Source organism: Chelon labrosus (assembly GCF_963514085.1).
Source record: "Chelon labrosus genome assembly, chromosome: 17".
In the NCBI taxonomy this organism is placed as follows: Eukaryota; Metazoa; Chordata; class Actinopteri; order Mugiliformes; family Mugilidae; genus Chelon; species Chelon labrosus.
The window spans coordinates 5,083,110-5,102,364 of record NC_140350.1 but is presented as its reverse complement, the minus strand read 5'-3'; the positions used below and the strand labels follow the sequence as shown (position 1 = coordinate 5,102,364).

The window sequence follows — 19,255 nt, the reverse complement described above, 5'->3', positions numbered from 1 at the left end:
AAGTATTCAATAAGGTGAGATCAGAGAGTGACAATATATTCATCATGAAACCATGAGAATGCAAAGTATTTTGCCGTATAGACTCCGAAGGACCCCCGATCCTATGCACTGGTGGAGATGGAGGTGGAGATGAAGTTAGCAGGCAACTGAAGGAGACATCTGATGAAGACTACAAGAAGCCCAAGAAGAAGTGGAGATGGGGAGGAACATGGTTGCACAATAGACGGTCTGAAGGTAAAGTGACATATTTAGGATGGATTTAAAGAGCCGGGACTAGGGATTAATGGGCTGTGAGATGGTGTGCCAACAGATCATTGGATCAGAGTTGGGATGTAGACAATGAGTATGATTTTGACATCGTGGGAAAGGGAGGAAATGGATAAGCCTGTGTTCACCGTGGGAAGAGAGACAGAACACAAAGGGACAGATCATTCTGGATGAACTTTTACCTTCACTCCATAAAACTTGTTGAACCTTTAGCATCTACATAGGTACACTGCAACATACACATACTCTAAATGCAGCTATATGTTTAATCCAAAGACATCGTAAATAATAATTCAGCACTGACATGGAGCGTTTAATAACTACACAGTGGTGATGGAATACAAATTAAATTTTGCTGATATGCTTACACACTCTTACGTAAATGAGGGTCTTCATAAGTTGGAGTATTTTCACACTTTGGTACTAGTATATTTACCAATTAAATGATGCAAATGCCTCCACTACAGATTATGAGGCCTGCTGGACTGAGATGAGTGGCAGAGCCGTTTGTCAGTTACATTCTAGGAGCTGGCAGCTGAGCATTGCTTTGAGTATTGCTGTGGCTCTGTCATGAAACTCGCATCATCCTATCAACTAACTGAAAGGACAGCGACAGCAGAGTCGTAGGTGATCTCTGAAAATAAATTACAGCAGAACGTGCTCAGGAAAACAGATGCCCATTAAGGAGGATGACTTTTTGTTTTATTCTCATCTTCAGGTAAAAGTGTAAATATTGTAATATGAATGCAATGCTAGGACAGTGCAGAAAGTCCTGCATAAGAAATATCTCGCGTGTCATCATTATATTGGAATTAGTAGTCTTAGTACAAGTTGTGCCTGGTGGTAGGGTTATGAGAACACGGTGCTGTGTAGAGGCAGACACTAAAGCATGCTCTGATTGACTACAGGACTTATAGAAGCTTTTAGAGAAGAGAGAGGAACATCCTACGCTATAAATAGGTTTTTAATGGCAACTTGTGAAGCACCAGGTAATGTGCAGCACCCCTCAGGACAACACACCACATTTACACGTCATGCAGTGTCTGGAGTTCGACATCCAAAGTGAAGTATATAGAAAAATAAAGTGAGTTTAAAAAACAACACAGGTTGCAGCACTCTTGGTTTGCAATAATCCCTGAGTTGGTGTTTTACCTAGGGTAGAACAATCTGAAAGGTCACAGTACGTACTCACCTCACCACCGTGTGGAGCTGCTTCAGGGTGGACCTTGTTAATAAAGCGCAAAGGGTACTACATAATTGTAAAATCAGTGTAATTATTTGTGGATGATGCACTACTTTGAGTCTAGGGATAGTCAACTTGACACATACACACACACAGGTTTGTATAGCTATCTTTGTGAAGACATTCATTGATATAATGCATTCCCTAGCCCCTTACCCTCACTATCTCTGACCCTAACCCTTAAACCAAATCCTAACCATAAACTTAATAGTAACCCTTATCCTAAAACCGAGTCTTAACCCTCGAGCAGTCTTGTAAAGAAGCCAGCCAAAATGTCCTCAATTAGCACAAAACTCAACCTGGTCCTCAGAAAGCTAGCTGTACAAGAGCGCGCACACACGCGGGCTGAAGACCTTTGTGAAATACTTGCTTCATTTCAAAAGCTTACAGCTGCTCTCTTGTTGAGGGTTCCTAAGTGAGGTTAATTAAACTGCATATCTCATCAGACCCCCTCAGTTTTCCACTCTAATCCTCCTCACCTCAGAAGCACAGAATGGGACGGGTTTACCGTACCTGTGGGACAAACTGACAGATATTCAGCTGGAATACAGGGACCGAACTACCAAAACACAAATGAACAAGTATCTCTGACATTTTTTAATTAACCAGCGGAGCAAACATTACCGATCCGATCAGATTTTCATGAATATAGTTTAAATTAGGGTTTCTGTTAAACATACACATTTCACGTTGTAGACCACTTTTTTTTTTCTTTCTTGATGTAATGTCCACACAAGTTGCACCTCCTATGTTCACAAATCCATTTGAATATTTCAAGGTCTTAAAACTCCTGTTTTTTTAATAGAAATCTGAGAATTTTCCAGGTTTTTGCGTTATCTGTGTTTGCAGACCAAAAACATGCTCACTTTTTCTTTTCTTTTTAGTGTTAAATATGTCTGTGGAGATCCTCAGTCTCTCTGGTTGCAGTAATCCTAAGCAGTCGAGCGGAAGCCAGTCAGACTGGAGAAGTCCAGGATTAGCTTTGTTAAACTTCCATCTTTAAAAAAAAAACACTTTTGAAGACATGAGGGAAATTACATTCTTCACGGTAAGTAGTGGATACATTTTGCCATGTCTATGTGCAACTGTGGCCCAGTGGTTAAAGAAGAGTCTCAGGGCTGCGCTTTCCACTCGATACGCTTCGTGGATGCGCCTTTGAGCAAGGCACCTAAGCTGCCAAACTGATTCCATAGTGTTTCACAGGACTGCCCACAGCTCTGAGTGTCCGTACTACTTCTTGCATGTAGAAATGGTTGGGTAAAAAAAAGCAGAGGCCAAATTTCTACGTGTGTAAAAAAAAAAAAAAGGGCTATAAAGATTCTTCTTCTAACTTTGAGTGGTTGAAAACAATTGTTCCATCTGAAAAAGCAACCACAGTATCGTCCATTTTGTCCAACAGAAACAAGTTAACAGATTACTTGTAGTTGTTGCTTAAGGAACAGCAATATTTATTCAAACAGAGTAGTTAAAGTGACATATTTTTTTCCACATATAACTTACAGAACAGGGCTGGACAATATGACCAATATCTGAAGCACAGAGAACAATTAACTGTAGAATGATCAGTGCTCAATAAATTTAAATTAGAATACATTTCTCTTTTAATATCAGTGTGAGCAGTTTATATATTTTGGAAATGTTCTAGACTGTGATAATTTGATTGAAATCCAGGTTAGATGTAATTGGTTGTCAATTTACAACGGTAATAGATTGATGGTGAGTCATCTGACGAATTCGGGATATTGTCCAGCCCTACCCTAGAAGTAATGGCCAAGGTTGAGGGAACACAGGAGCAGACGAAATGAACTCATCAGAGAGAAACAATGAAATGGAACCAGTCCATGACCTGACGTTTCATCATCCCGACGGGACGACAGAGCAGTCAAGATGTTAAGTAAAACCTCCAACAGGTGAATCTGCATGCAATTCTCCCAATACACACAACGGATAGTTCACATGTGAGTGAAAGCAAATGTACGCAACCGAAGTGCACAATCACAATCAACAATCTTTTCCTCCCGCCTGAAGTGAAATGATTAACAAGACTCCGGAGACTGATTTCCTCCAGTCCAAAGTTCATTTAACAATGACTTAGAATAAAATTAAGTGATTGTGCTTTTTATAACCAAAGTAGAACAAATAATACAAATACAAGATGTACATCACTTAGAAAACATTAACACCGTTATATAAAATTTGAAGCACTTCTGTGGCAGTAAACAATTTACAAGATGGCCGGTAATGACTGTATATCAATTACAGTAAAAGAACAAGACAACTGACGAACAGAGATCGGGCGCGCCGCGTCAAGCAGCCGCCGTGGATAATATTTTTGTAGACACTTACAGCCGCCATCAAATGTGCATTCATTTTACTTTACCGGGGCAACCAGCGGCTCAGGGTCCTGGAAGCTGCTCGCCCAAGAAAGCAAACAATAAACAGTGCTATAAATTGAAGTCCACAGACTTAAACATGAGAGCACTTTTTTTTCTTTTTTTCCCCCAACACCTAATGAGAAAGTAGAAAATGAAACTGTGTATTGTGCAGTATTTTTAGTCTTTTTTTGTTGTTGTTGTTGTTATTGTAAAGGTCATAGTTCTTTGTCTGAAGCAACTGTAGGATATTTCCACTCCTCTCACGATTCTTCTTAGCTTTTCAGGAACTGTGGAAGTGAAAGATTGTCTTGATGTAATTAGACTGTCTGTTAAATTTTGTCACATATAGATATAGATACATAAATCCATTTAAGTGGTGATGCCTGGTTTGGATTTACCTCTTCCACCTTTGCCGTGGGTGCTACTTGTCCTCCTTGTTTGGTCCTTGAGTCTCCACATGACGAAAAGCTGGACGGGTTTGAATCACCTGGCTCCCTCTGAGCTTTACCTGATGGGAAAGAGGGACGACTGTACAGAAGAATGTCCCCAAATTCTGAAGGCAGAGACACAGTGAAGAAAAATGAAGTAGGCTCGACATTCAGTCACTTATTAAAATGCAAGGAGCGCCATCCATCCATCCATCCATCCATCCATCCATCCATCCATCCATCCATCCATCTGATACCTGAGTGCTGTTGGTTTTTGCTGCTTCCTTTCCCCGCTAGTTGAGCCTTATGCTTCTCCTGGCTCTCTCTCTGCTCAAATGCACCCTCTCTGACCCTGTGAGTCCCAGTGCTGCCTCGTCGACCACGCACATCCCCAGAGCCCATCCGAGGGAGCGTGGCCCCCCTCACTTTATAGTCACCGTGGGACGTCTGGCTGGCGAAAGTCAGAGGCATGCAAGTGTCTGGGGACAGAGCGGAGCGAAGAGGTCCAAATGTTAGAGTTATTAAGAGACAGGCAGCAGCAAAGTCTGATCTCGTTCTTCAGTCTTTATACCGTCATTGAAGACATCTTTGGCTTGGTAGCCCTGCTGACCGGACTGGTTCTGTTTATGCCTCCTGGGCCTTTTATGTGTTATTGCAGGACTCATGTTGCTATCTGTTGACATGGGGCTGCTGGGTCGCTGGTGCCGCCAGCCTGAAATCATCATGCAGATTTAAAAGTTTAAATTGCGGTTGATTCACTGTAAAAGATGTACACAGTCTGATAAAATATCATATTTTCTCCATCAGCTTCTTTCTGTGAGCAGGGTGGTCTTACATGAACACAATTTCTGCCACAGTTGGAAGTAAAATTTAATATATTTTATGATCTTTCTCTTCTGAACTATTATCAGGATTTAGCAGCAGTTGGATCAAGATGCAATTACCATTTCCTGGTTGTTTGCTCGTGTTGCTCAAATTTGTCCACATCGTGTTTAGAAATGTGTGAGAAATATTTAAGGATTAAAACCATTTTTTTTTTTTTGTCAAGCAGCTTTACTGGCAAACTGTAGGATAATTAGGTAAAAAACCAATGATAACCCAAGGAAAGACCTACGGCTTTAAAACACTTTGTTGAAAGAACACATATTAAATTCTACTGAGGAGAAACAAAGAACCCTTTCAAATAAAATTGAGTTTTATGATCCAATTCTGTGCAAGGGAATGAAAAAGTACGGAAGCGAGTTAAAAGAAACTTGACACACAAATCAAGCTTCCACAGAAGCTCTCTCACCGGATTCCTCTGGGTATCTGCACATGCGCAGGCCTACAATATCCCTCGAGGAGGCTACCGCCTGGTTGAAATCGCCATCTGTAAAGAACGATCCCTCTGAGGTGCTGACAACACTGGACCTGCCTGATGAGATGTTGTCCTCAGATGCTGAGCCCCAGCTGTTAACCATGGACCCCGTGACTGATCGGTCCAGATCCCCGGTACTGGAGGTTGGGGTCTGCTCCAGCCCACGGAGGAGCAGCTTGTGTGGAGAGGGCTGGTGCAGCTGGTGTTTGTGCTTCTGATGGTTGTGTTGTTGGCTATAGTGACTTCGAGTGAGCTCTGCGTCTGTTTCCTCCTCCTCCTCCTCCTCCTCGTCCTCCTCCTCCTCTTCTCCTCCCTCCTCATTCTCTTCCTGTCCATCAATATCCATGCAGATGGGTATGGAGCTGTAGGTGTGCGTTGGGGAAAGAGAGTGAGGGTGGCTGGTGACGTCTTGGCTGAAAAAGGCATTTAAGAATCAGTAAAAAAAATCAAGACAATCGTTTTAATTGAATGATTGAATTCAGAGTTGGGTTGGTTAAATCCAGTTACCTGAAGTGTTCATCTCCATCGTGCAGGCCATTGCTCAGGTCTCCCTGCGATGATGTGCCAGGTGGGTGACTATAGGACGCGTCGGTGGGGGATGAGGGTGCTCCTCTAACTGGTGGAGTGGGGCAGCTTTCTGTCCTCTGCTCTGGATCAAAACTAAAAAGAAAAGAACAGCTGACACAAGGTAATGGCTAAAGGAGTCAGGGGTGGCTAACAGTTGTCACACATTAGTCACAGCTCATTAGACGTAAATGCGAAACCCTCAGTCCACCGTTAAAATATTCCATCACTGCAGCAGCCAATGATAGAGGCTCTCTTGAAGGTCTCTCTTGTTTCTGTTCCTTCACTGCACATAACAATTATATAAACTCTACTGCTTGTTGTAAACTGACAATGACAAAAACTGTATAATTAGTTTGGTTAAAGGTTTTGGCTGTGACAACAGGACGTTGTTTTGACAGAAGGTTTGCAGGTGTTCCTCCAATTAGCTATGCTTGCATCTAATATCTTTATCATGTTATTGTTTTTCGAGCTGATGGTGCCACAGTTGGCTAATGAGCGACATCAAAAACAATAGATTAACCTGACACATTCATAAATGTTGCTAATTGTGTGTTATGCACTTGTTCATCAGTCAAGTAAGAACTACAAAGTTATAAACGTGGCGCATATCTTGCATATCATACACCGATCATGCATAACATTATGACCTTCCTAATATTGTGTAGGTCTCCCTTGTGCCTCCAAAACAGTTGTGACTCATCAGAGAATGGACATGGGCCTTCTAAGGGTGTCCTGTGGTGTCTGGCAACAGAATGTTGTTAGTGGGGGCCTTTGAGGGGAGGGGCCTCTGTGGATCATCCCACAGATACTTGATCAGTTTGGGATCTAGTGAATTTGGAGGCCAGGTCAAAAGCTTGTGCTGTTCTTCATGTTTTTTTTGAGTTGTTCCTAAATTGTTTGTGTGTGTGTGCCTTTATCAGACAGCATCCTGCTGGGGATGGCTGCTGCCATCAAGGAGTCTGGTCTAGGTGGGCGGTACTTTAATGTTGTGGCTGATCAGAGTCTATTTTTCCTTTAAGAGTCTGCTATAAAACTATCAACTGACAAAGCCATGGTGTCTGTGTGTGCTGTGTAGAAGTGCATTCATCTTTTCCACTCACCTCCTCTCCATAGGCAGGCTATACTCGTCACAGTCCCAGGCATTAGCATGAGGAGGAGACAGGGCTTCTCCCCAGCTCACTGCAGTATGTTTTGGGATCTTTTGGGCCCGTGTTCCCCTCTTTTGATTCTGGCTCCCTGAGAAATGAAAAGTAAACCTCAAGGTAAACACAGACTTACTCTTTACCTCATTAATATTAAACAGAGTATAGTTGCCGGCCTCACCTGAGGTGCTGCTGCTGCCTCTGTCTGAACTGTGGTGTGAGCCTCCTGTGCTGTGATCTCGTGCCTGGATGTAGGGGATAGTTTTGGGATGGATCATCCCCTCACTTCCTTGCAGATGATCTGAAGAGAAAGCATTGTTGCAATATCTTATCTTTTTTTCCCCCATACAAATGATGTAAGGCACATCAAATTTTAATCTGTCCTACCTTTACTGTTTTGCTCACTCATGTTGTATTGCATCTGTGCTGCCATCTCTTTCGGTATTGGGGGCAGATTGGGGGGTTGTTTCCAGCAGGGTATGTCCAGAGGCTCTGCTATAGAGCCACCAGTGGCTGCTTTGTTCTTAATGTTGGCCTGAATGAGCTGCGTGGTGGCGTACGGAATGGGCTCATATGTGGCTGATGGATCTCCTCCCGGGCTTGCATAGCACAAGTTGGAGTTGTTGAATGTTTTAATCTCATTGAGCTTGTTGGAGAGGTTCACGTCGCTGTATATGGCTGTCTCAGAACCAAGCTGTCCTCCCTGTTTGCTGTCTGGATGGTTTCCATAGTTGGCGATGCAGTCAGCTGTGTGCATGAAACAAAGCAGCTCATGAACGCAATAAGTCACAAACCTAGTGTTTTATTAGCTTCACTATATGTGTTTCAGAGGCTTCCACCTGAGCTAGAAGCTAAACTTGCACTGACCTGGTCGACTGTATGTTGTCATGTTGCTGTCACTTGTGCCATTGCCATTATTGCAGCAGTTGATGCTACAGTCCTTGTGATTGGCACATGCATTTGGCCAATTGTCTGGCAGCCACAGCTGGTTTAGAGGCTCACCCATGCTGAGAAGGCCAGGTCTGCAATAAGGAGGACCACAGTGCTGTCACTCAAAACCTGCCCGTCCTCATAAATCAGTAATAAATGGAGAGGGTGCAGACATCCACAACATTTAGAGCGGGGAGACACCTCCCCCTAGCGTTTTCACCATGTAAGTGCATACACAGTCTTTATATAACACAAAGGGACGAAAATATCACTCACCTGCCAGCATTGCACACCGATTCTCCTCTTTGATATGCGACTGCAAAGAGAAATGGAAAAATATTCAGCCTTGATGAGCTGTCAAAAAGAGGGAGTGCCAAAGGCTGAGAAAATCATGAAAGGCAAGTAAGGAGACTAAGCAAAATGAAGTCAAAAGTCTGCATTTACTTCAACACATGCCTCCATTCATAGCGTGCAAAGTCTGAATGTCTGGTTTAATTTGCATGAATAAAACACTAATTATCGCCTGTGCCTTAAAACATCTCCGCATAACAGCCACTGATGCAGAACCAGATAATGTTGAATTAAGCTGAATCTCTCCAGCAGAATGTATTATGTATTTTCTTTATTTATTCAAATGAACTTAACCCACTGAGCAGGTGTGTTTGAAGTGGAATCAACCAACTGACATCTGTTTTAACCGAATACAATGTACTGTATTAATTAATGAGTTAACTCACGTTTAAATATTGACAGTGTATTAGATCATTTTTACTGACTGCCATCTTCCTTTAGCACTGAGCACTCCATTAAGATATGCTTCCATATGTAACTGACGTAAAGAATGAATTGCCCCACCAGGTCAAATGAGCTTTCAAAGAAACAGGATGCATATTGAGATGTTAAATGCATGATATATAACGCTTCATAAGAAAAGTACTTGCAATATCCATAAATTATCACAATAACCAGCACATAAACCATCCTGTACATACCTGTAGGTGTGAAGGTGAATGACGGGACTGTAGGGTTAAACAAAGTAGAGTAAAGAAGGTGAAATCAGTGATTACTTAGGAAATAAAGCATACGATTCTACTATAAAAGACTACATCCTTACAGTCCTCAGTATTTTGTAGTGTGTCTGCATGCAACCTCCGCTGTTTGTCAAACATCTCGTCATATAAAAACTTGAAGTGCACCGACACCGAAATAACCACATGCCACCTGTGATTGTGCCGCGTCTGTCTTTGACACAAGTGTCCAGGTGAAGGTTAATGGGGGTGACAGGCAACCCGAGAGACAGGGGGGAGAAAATAACAGCAATATTGTAGCAGACATGGTAATGGCAGGTTGACAGGCCCGTGCCTCCTAGAACCGCGCGCCGTTGAGGAAATGACACTCTACAAACATGCCATTAAAGGTCAGCCTTCGGATGTCTGCACAGACGCAAATGCAAATGTGTTTCTGAAGTCTTTGTATCACAGGGAGATTAGACCAGAGCATTTTTTTTTACCCTTTGATGTGATCTGCTTATCAGTTTCTGAAAATATTCTTTAATATCACTGAAATGACAACCGATGTTTAGTTTGGTGGCAACATGTCATGTCTTGATCTCTTCTACAATCATAGCGACCTTGAAATGTACTCACAAACGTAACATCATAATATGTTATGCACACATGGCCTTTATGATTGGAGTGCATTCATCTGTGCGTCTACCAGTGCAAAGTGTAACCGTGACAGAGGAAGCACACACCCTTGCGGATGCCGGTGTATGTGCTGCTGAGGCCGCTTCTCTTCTTTCGGTGACGGTACAGCCACACGCTGAAGATCATGAGGACCAGCCAGCAGGTGGTGCCAATGCCAGCGATAAACGCCGGCTTCTTCACCACGTCTGAGATCTGAGACAATGTGTCTCTTTCCTCACTGATATCCATCATCTGGCCCGCAGAGTCTGATCCGTGAGAGCAGAAAGAGGAGAAAGGAGAAGAAAGAGCAGAATTCAAACACTGCACAGAGGATGTTCAAACATGTTGATGGTGCCGGCAAAGACACGACACAAAACCAACTGACAACACAGCTTAATGTTTCATTAAATGTTCTACACTGTATAAAAAAGGCTCTAAAACATTACAGAAGTTTGTTGCCATCCACTTTTATGACAGCTCCTAAATTGATTCACCATTTTGGATGAACTTTTACCTAATTGGAAGAAAGCGACATCGCTCTTTACTCCGGGCCCTGCACCGTTGCTGGCTGCAACCTCCACACTGTAGCGAATGCCTGGCGCCAGGCTGGAAATGACAACGGAGAAGGTGGAGCCATCCACCGACTGGTTTACGTGGTAGCGACTCTCATTACCAAGGCACCAGATCTGTCAAGAGAACATGAGGAGGAGATGAGATGACAGCGACTGCCTGAGGGACACATACGGCAACACAAGAGGCGGCGGCACTCTCACAAAGATATGAATTACGTTTTAACTGGAATACAGATGATTCAGAGCAGACAGTCGACTTTTCTTTTTCTTTTTTTTTACCTTGTATTCCTGAATGACTCCAGCCTTTTCCGCTTCTGGTGGTGGTTTCCAGGAAACAAGGATAGCAGTCCCATTGGCATCACTCTTTGTAACTGTAACACCCTGGGGTGCTCCGCTAGGGGCTAAGACAATGAAGCATGCAGTTAACCACTGAGACACGGACCAAGTCTCAGCTAATGTGCTGTTGTACGCTGAGTAAAGCAATATCTGTCGTTTATATTACCATCCAAACATCAATCATTTTCCCTTTGCTATTTTTAGATACTGCAGGACAAAACTTCACCTTCCTCGAGCGTCCTGACGACTTTCACCTCACTGTCAGCTCCCTGGAATTCATCAAAAAAGGGTCGCACTTTGAACTCGTAGATGGATCCTTTCTTCAGCTGACCGATCACCACCCCGTCCTCCCGCGGGGCGCGTACCTCCAGGACACTCCAGTGCCCCTCAGGCTGGCCGTGCTCAGCAGACGCCCTGTAAAGCACCTTGTAACCCTGGATGTATGGGGACTGCTGCTCGACCTAGCAGAGAGCCAAAGATAAAACATGCTGCATAAATGTCATACTGCATGACGGCGATACCCCCTTCCATCTCGAGCAACTGAACATCCGAGTTTGAATCAAAAAGAGGTGTGAATGTGCTGCAGGTAAATTGAGAGTTTAAACAAAAGCGTTCACAGAGGAGGTTAAAGCCTCATCCTGTGTGAACATCTCCCGCGAAGGATCTGTTAAATCTTAATTAACTTAATACACTTTTCCTTCAGGGTAATATAGATTTCCTCATATCTGCGAGTTCTCATTTGAAACCACAATATGAGGTCATTAATAGTTTCCACTCAGCATGGCCTTGGTTGAAATTGCACCAGCAGAGAACGAAGCAGTTTCCATTTAAACCACACTATTAGGACAAAGGATGCCTTAAAAGATTCCTGTGGAGACATCCACTCATGTCCACTGAAAAATGCTGCATGTACATTCTTATGTGCTCGAAACAGAGTGCAGTTACACTCAATAAATTCCCTTCTCTGTGCTGTAGATTTACTGCCTTATACATGTTTAGAAAGAAACTCAAACTATGAGATGTAGTTTCAGAAAAAAAATATACTATTTCAGTTTCTGCTGAACTATTTATGTATCTCCGTTGAAAATGCAGTCACTATTTCATAATTTCACATCATTTTCTTGGGAAAACATAAAAGTACTAAGTGTAATTTTCTCTACAATAACCCCTTTTATAAAAACTACTCTCTCAGCCCTCACATGTTTTTCAAGGCCTGACCCTTAGCTTTAATAGCGTTCGTTAAAGTACAATATTTGTTTACATGTCCTGGCAAAATTGCTCATCTGACCTTTTCCCAACCCTAACTCTGGCAGTCTAAAAAGGTCTGAGCATGTGCGTGACATGTTACTCTTACTTTCCACTGCAGCCTGACGGCAGAAGATGAAAGGACGACCGGTGTGTGCAGGTGGATCACAACATCTCCCAGTTCTCTCTGGATGTGACGGTGGTCCACTCCCTGCATGGTTGACGTGCTGTCTACTGGCACAGAGAGAAGAAAAAAAAAAACAATAACTTATTTATTTGAACTGAAATAATGACGCGGTTTCTCCAGTGTGCTTTTCGATGTGAAGCAAAGCCTTTAAAAGGAAATGGAAAACCTGCACTGACCTTGTGTTCTGACCGAGTCGGAGATTGGACTGGGGTCACTGAGGCCATGAGCATTCACTGCTCTGACCATAAAGAGGTAGACAGCTCCAGGCTTCAGGTTTCTCAGAACAAAGGTCTGAGCCTTCACATGCTCAGCTAGAGTCACCCATCTGTTGCCTAATGTGTAACTGCAGGTGGGAAAAAAACATAACACACCGATATAAGTGATGCTCCATAAAGATAGATCATACCTGCTGCATTCCACACGTGTCTAACCTGAATGCCTCAATTAGGTAGGATATAGGTGATGCATTGGTGTTGGGGGTGGATTTCCATGACAGAGTGACTGAGTTACGAGTGATGTCGGTCACTTCGGGTTTGGATGGAGCAGTGGGAATCAGGTTAGGGTCTGCAGGATGACTGGACTGGACAACAACTCCAAACTCTGCCAACAGATGAATTAAAAAGTCAACCACATATGGCTCTTCTGTGATTGTTAATCTTTCTTGCTCTGTCACAATCTGCATAACCAACCTTCCACTTGCAAGTATGCTGTCCAGGAAGCTTCTCCGTTGGGGCTAGAAGCTTTACAAGTGTAGAAACCTGTATCTCCCAGCTGATGAGAGAACGTATGGAGGCAGGGTTTAGCAGGATCGCTTGGCTCAGTGCTTGAACTGTAAGAACTGTATCACTTCACCGCCTACCTTAGTATAGTGAATCTTCAGTGACCCTGTCTCTGTCAGGGACATACGAGAATCCACAGGGGACACCAGCACATCATCCTTCATCCAGTGGACTGTAGGAGGTGGAGTCCCAGCAGTCTGGCAACCCAGTATTACCGTGCTGTCTACAGGAACGGTCTGATTGACTGGACCCTGCCTAATGACAGGAGGAGGGTGGTCTGACCCAGCTAATAAAAAAATGAAGGACAGTGAAAGAATAGCAATGTTAATGCTTTCCTTGTAGCTCCATTACAGGTTATACACCACCAGTTAGCCACAATATTAAAACCATTGACAGAAGAAGTGAATAACATTGACCATCTTGTGACAATACAATGTTCTGCTGGGATTAGACCTGACATTCATGTGGATGTTACTTAGACATGTAGCACCCACCTAGACCAGACCAGGCACCCCCACCTTATAGCAATGACACTCCTTGAAGGCTGCAGGAACAACTCAAAAAACATGAAGAACAGCACAAGGTGTTGACCTGGCCTCCAAATTCACTAGATCCAAAACTGATCAAGTATCTGTGGGATGATCCACAGAGGCCCCTCCCTTCAACCCATAGGACCCAAAGGCCCCCACTAACAACATTCTGTTGCCAGACACCACAGGACACCCTCAGAAGGCCCATGTCCATTCTCTGATGAGTCACAACTGTTTTGGAGGCACAAGGGAGACCCACACAATACCTGTGTGCAAAAAAAAAGTGTCAAAAGTCTGTCACGGAATTACAAAATGAGGTTTGATGCTCATGAAAGGTCGAAGTTAATAAATAAACTGAGAGAAAGAAATAAAAGTAAGGAAGACGAAAGTAGAGAAAATGAAATGCGGAAAAAAACAAAAAATAACAGATAAGATGTGAAAGATATTGAGAGGAAAATTGGTAAAGAGGGAGAACAATAGGCTTAGATGGCTGTGCAGGCAGTGGAGGAAAAATAAATCAACTTTTCCCCTCCAGCGGAGAGCAACTAATCGTTCACTGGGCAGTAAGGTACCGCTGGAGCCGGATCCAATCATGACGGCAAAGCCCAACTAATAACAGTTCCACTTAGATAAGAGAGCTCTCTCTCTCTCTCTTACATTTTAAAACCCCGTGGATGGGGGCAGGGGGTAGTAGATAAATAAATAATTAAAAAAATCCCCCCAAAAAAAGGTGACGGAAACATGCCTTGAAAACTGCCAGAGGTAATGCAGGCTGGTTATTACCATACAAATGCACCACTCCAAATGGGGATGAGAGGAGTGTTGAAGGATGGAGAGAACTTGGGGGAAGGGGAGAATAGAGGGAAACAAGTACAAGTGAGTGCAGACCACTGAAAAAAAAACAACAACGTGACACCTTTTTTTTTTATTTCCACTGAGTGGATACCTCTAATTTTCACGTTGCTAACATGATCAATCCCAGCAGAACATTGTCCATTGTTACTAGTACTGCACTGAACAACTTAATGTATAGCTGAACTAGCTATATGTTAAAACCTAAAGCAATTACCTTATATTAATGTACTGCATGAACATAGTGCAAAGTTACACAGACACATGTATTCATGATCACACAGGTGTGTAATTGCTGATGTGGGCCTCCGAGCACATTTAAATTGCTTTTTTAAAGCAATTAACACAGATTTTTTGAGTCCCTGATACCACTTTCCATTAAAATGTACCTTTAAATGAATCATATGGCAATCCTGCGTTCTTAATTCACAAATATCTGCAGCAGAGGTGAACAAAGACTGTGCTGTGTTCATAAAAAAAAGAAGGAGAAGTTCCGCAGCAATTTTGTTACTGCATTTCCCTTGATCCAACCCTTTTTACTTGGATTACATTCTGAAATGTTACATTTTTAGAGGTAAGAGAGATAAGGATGGGCACTCTTTGCACACAGTCACCACGGAAACAGAGAATTCTGAACCTGACATGCGAAGAGCATCTCATCTCCCTCCCCTGACAGTAACCAAGCCCAACTACCACACCCACGAGGGAAGCTGCTCTCACCAGTCTGCAACCAAAGCAAAACTGTAGCCTAATATACCTGCTTAAAAAAACACTGCAGCAGCAGCAGCAGCGCAGTCTGTTTACCCAAAAGACAAAAGAATGAAGCTGGAAAGGTGTATAATAATCTGCCCTCCGTCACCCCTCCTCTTTACTCACAGTCTGTAACCTCTAGCAGTGCTTTGGTAATAACACTGCCAGCGATGTTAAGAGCCTGGCAGCTGTAGAAGCCACCATCCGAGCGCTGAACGTCAGTAATGGTCAAACTGCCCATCTGGGAGACAGACAGGCGGCTAAAGGGCTGTGGCGGCTGGTAGGAGAACAGAAGACTCTAGAGGGCGAGATGGAGATCGTAGTTAGAGGGCCATTCATTACCTTTATTTACACTGAGTAGTGATTTAGTGCGATGACAGACTGAGGCTCAGTCTCACCTCGCTCCCCTCCCTCTGCCAGAAAATAGCGGGCTGTGGGTTGCCCGTGGCCTCGCACTGGAAGGTGACGGTCCTGCCCACTGCCACCGCCTGGTTTCTGGGGCGAACGGCAAACGCTGGGGGCACTACAGAAGGAGAGAGGCCCTAATTACCTGACTGACACATTTTCTCATTTTAGAACATCTCAGTGTGCATACAAAGCACAGGGAATAAGGCCTGAGTGTGTGTGTAGCGAGAAGCAACCGTTTTTCTTTACCTTTTAGAATATAAAGAACAGCACTTTTTTAAAAGAAAAAAATCATTTACCCACACATAACATGAATTACATACTGTAGTGGTGGATGGAATTACAGTGTTGACAGGACAGAGACAGGGGCTCATGATTTCCTGCTGCTGCCTGATGGTGGATGAGGGATGGATGAAAACTTACCAGTATTGACTACAAGAGAAAAGACACAAAACAGAGCAGTGTAATGAGTAATCAGGGTGAACGTGGGGATGTACAAATGAAATGACACACTTAACAGTACTGGCACATGACTGGAGGAATGAGCACAATGGAACTTATATGAAAGCACAGTCAAAAACGTATCTAGAGAATCATGAATGGGTTATGAGAATATGAGCCTCTGGGCACAGGTGTTTAAAATGACCCACATCTCCTACAAGGGAGGAACACATCCCGCATCTCTTTGTGGTGATTTTAAATCTCTCGGTCATTGTTCTACCGCATTTGAAATGTGGTGATTCTACGTTCCTTTGCAGTTGTTTTAGATCTCTTTGCAAAAGTGATACGTCTCTCTGTAGTCATTTCACCTTGGTTTGCATCTATTTGTAGTCGTTCCGCTTGTCCTTGCAGCCATATTCTCTCTTTGTATTTGTTTAATGTCTCTTTGTAGTCCCCTTTCATCACTTAGTTGCAGTTTTGATTTTTGTTTGGACCAGTTTTCTTTTTTTTGTAGTTCATTTGAGAATTTCAGTTTCAGGGTTTGGCCAGACACTCATTGGAGAAGAAGTAATTCTTCTGTGCAACGAGTACTATATTTGTGGTTAATAACAAATTGCTTTTATGTTTAACATTTTACCTAACTAGCATTTAGCATTTTACTTAATTAACTACATAGAACCATAAATAAATAAATAAATAAATTAAGCAAGGGCAAAGCAGACTGTTTATCCCCAATTAGACCCAGCCAACTTGTTGACTGTGACGTGTAAAAGCTGCATGTAATTGCTACTTTGAGTCACAGGTCACAGAGGAGGCCAGCCGGAGGAGCGTAAACCTGAGAGGGGTGAGGAAGGACCACCGTGTCCGGAGGGGAGAACTGTGAACTGCTGGCGCTGTACACAGATCTCTCCTGTACAAGATGTACCACACTAACAGTGACACATTTGGGGGTGAGAACAGCCGACCATCTTGACATCTGTGAGCGAGATTTATAGTGAAATGAATGGCTTGACTTGCTGCGCAGCTGATTTTGGAAGTACTGCTGGAAGATGACTGTGGTAAAGTTGGGTTTACAGAGATGTATTTATACGTATATTAACCATACAATGATTTAGCTCTGTGGCCTGCTACATCTATTTATAACGGCAACTGTAATATCAAACACATATTCTGAGATGTAGGTAAGTGAAAACTGATTCTGTGGTCAAGACTGTGGCAATCTAGCCAAAGGTTTAGACGGTGTGATTTAATTATAAAATAAAACGTGCATTCATTTAGAAAGCACCCTGTTTTCTCCATTAACTTCCCAAATTAACTGTGGTCCCCCCCTGCATGCACATTTTTGCTGCTAAGGTTTTTTGGAGGAAGTGGAAAACAATGTAATTGGAACCATGTCACTTCCCAGCATGCAACAAGGCCAGCCTTATCTTTAATTAAGCCCTACTGTCCTGGCAGCATATGTCACCCGCTGTGTCACTGCCGTGTGTGTGTGTGTGTCTAAGTGTAAAGGCCTGTGTGCAACTACGAGAGGTGTCTCGGTGCTCATTTCCTGTCACTAATTTAAGAAGTGAAGGGTGTCATTGTGGCGCGGCAACCAAATGAGTCCATTTCTGTGGTCACATAAACATTTACTCTGCATGCTCCTTTCAGTTTACACATGGCATTAGTATGAAGCGCAGAGTAAACAAACTCCTGCATTGTATTATACTCCTTGTTATTTAGAACTGGTGACAGCTGCAAACATTACTTGACCTCCGGCCAGGAAGTGGAAAGAATGAAAACGCACACATGAAAGCCACAGTGATAATTCCGCCTGTCTGCACTGTCTTGAGAGCAGCAGCAACCTAAGGCACAATAATGAAAACTAGGTCTGGATAAAAGGCTGTGTAAGAGTCACTCCTCGCTAATTTGTGACACCATGAGACTGGATTAGTTCTCCCGTTAGCAATAACTGCCTTGCATACACTTCTCATCCGTGGAAAATAAACCTCGGGCCTCCGAAAAAAAAAAGTGTGTGAACTGTATATACAAGAGAAGAGAGGAAATTACGTGTGAAGGTCGGGTTGTACTGACCGTGCACAGTGAGCGTAGCGGATGCTTCAGACTTCCCAACCATGTTCTCCACCACACATGTATAGGAGCCCTCATCTGAAGAGGTCACTTGGCGAACATTCAAGGTATGGTCCTCTAGGATTTCAAATCTGCAAGCAGGACGGACACACATGCTCAGAGATGAAAGAACAAGTTGAAATACCATGTTTGCATGGTATATTACTGCATGTGGAGGGCCTTTGTGAGTTACCTGCCCTTAGGCAGGTCAGAATCATCTTTCCTCCAGCGGACAGTGGGAACAGGGTCTCCTTGAACCACACAGTGGAACGCCACAGTCTCGTCAGCCAGCACCACTACACTGCTGGGCCGCTTCAAAAAGGTCGGCCGCTCTGGAGGATAGTGCAAAAACACAAAATACAATCTTCAGTAAATTCATCTCACCATGTTAGTGCCTTTGCAGCGTGAGACCACCAACAAATTCTGTTTTATTTTTTACCTTGAAATACTCAGTCGGATTATTTAGAAAAAAACGTAAAAACATAAAAAACGTGTAAAATAAAGATTATATATGAATTCAAGGCCATTGACCATGTTAACTAGTTGTTAATCAGATGACACTCATCTGGATTTGACCCGAGGTTTGTTCAAGTAAATCAGCTTACAGTCTGTGTTTACCTTCTCATAAATATGGCTCAAGTTTCCAGCAGAACATTATTTATTAAGTAGCTCTGTATCAGTGGGAAACATGGCTTTAAAACTAACTAAGAGTCAAAAGTGCCATTTTTATTCTAAGCAAAGAGAGACTTTCTCAGCATTAAATCACTGCTAGACTGAAAGGGGGAGTGTGTGGCGCTAAAAAGCAAGGCAGACGTAAAGCGATAACCTCTTCAGAAAATCAATATTCTCTTTGTTTACTGAGAGATAGAAAAGACACTTTATCACAGATACGGAATCTAATAAATGAAGAACGCATCTCAGTATTTGCAAGAACTACTTTAGGACTAAAAAATACCAAGGAGTGTTGACTGTAATGGCATGTGTAATCAGGTTTTGCGCAAGAAAGGGAGGAATATTGAAGATATTCTGAAATTCATGTACATTTTTCAGCCCTC

General features: G+C 43.0%; 1 protein-coding gene across 1 annotated transcript in view; it reads right to left on the bottom strand.

Moving 5' to 3' along the window:
- Nucleotides 1-2,332: 2,332 nt before the first annotated feature.
- Nucleotides 2,333-19,255, bottom strand: part of LOC311502647 (roundabout homolog 1-like) — an 80,942-nt gene continuing 64,019 nt past the window's right edge. The window contains exons 5-29 of the mRNA XM_084564972.1: nt 18,394-18,532; nt 18,165-18,292; nt 15,644-15,768; nt 15,372-15,543; nt 13,194-13,399; nt 13,024-13,105; nt 12,766-12,934; nt 12,511-12,677; nt 12,257-12,381; nt 11,129-11,363; nt 10,846-10,967; nt 10,509-10,680; nt 10,063-10,260; nt 9,302-9,328; nt 8,586-8,625; nt 8,247-8,401; nt 7,767-8,126; nt 7,561-7,680; nt 7,338-7,473; nt 6,178-6,330; nt 5,605-6,083; nt 4,885-5,025; nt 4,571-4,792; nt 4,284-4,438; nt 2,333-4,172 (exon numbers count right to left, since the gene is read on the bottom strand). Coding sequence (XP_084421098.1) covers nt 4,158-4,172; nt 4,284-4,438; nt 4,571-4,792; nt 4,885-5,025; nt 5,605-6,083; nt 6,178-6,330; nt 7,338-7,473; nt 7,561-7,680; nt 7,767-8,126; nt 8,247-8,401; nt 8,586-8,625; nt 9,302-9,328; nt 10,063-10,260; nt 10,509-10,680; nt 10,846-10,967; nt 11,129-11,363; nt 12,257-12,381; nt 12,511-12,677; nt 12,766-12,934; nt 13,024-13,105; nt 13,194-13,399; nt 15,372-15,543; nt 15,644-15,768; nt 18,165-18,292; nt 18,394-18,532 — 4,043 coding nt within the window. The 3' untranslated portion in view covers nt 2,333-4,157. The remainder of the gene's footprint in view (nt 4,173-4,283; nt 4,439-4,570; nt 4,793-4,884; nt 5,026-5,604; nt 6,084-6,177; nt 6,331-7,337; nt 7,474-7,560; nt 7,681-7,766; nt 8,127-8,246; nt 8,402-8,585; nt 8,626-9,301; nt 9,329-10,062; nt 10,261-10,508; nt 10,681-10,845; nt 10,968-11,128; nt 11,364-12,256; nt 12,382-12,510; nt 12,678-12,765; nt 12,935-13,023; nt 13,106-13,193; nt 13,400-15,371; nt 15,544-15,643; nt 15,769-18,164; nt 18,293-18,393; nt 18,533-19,255) is intronic.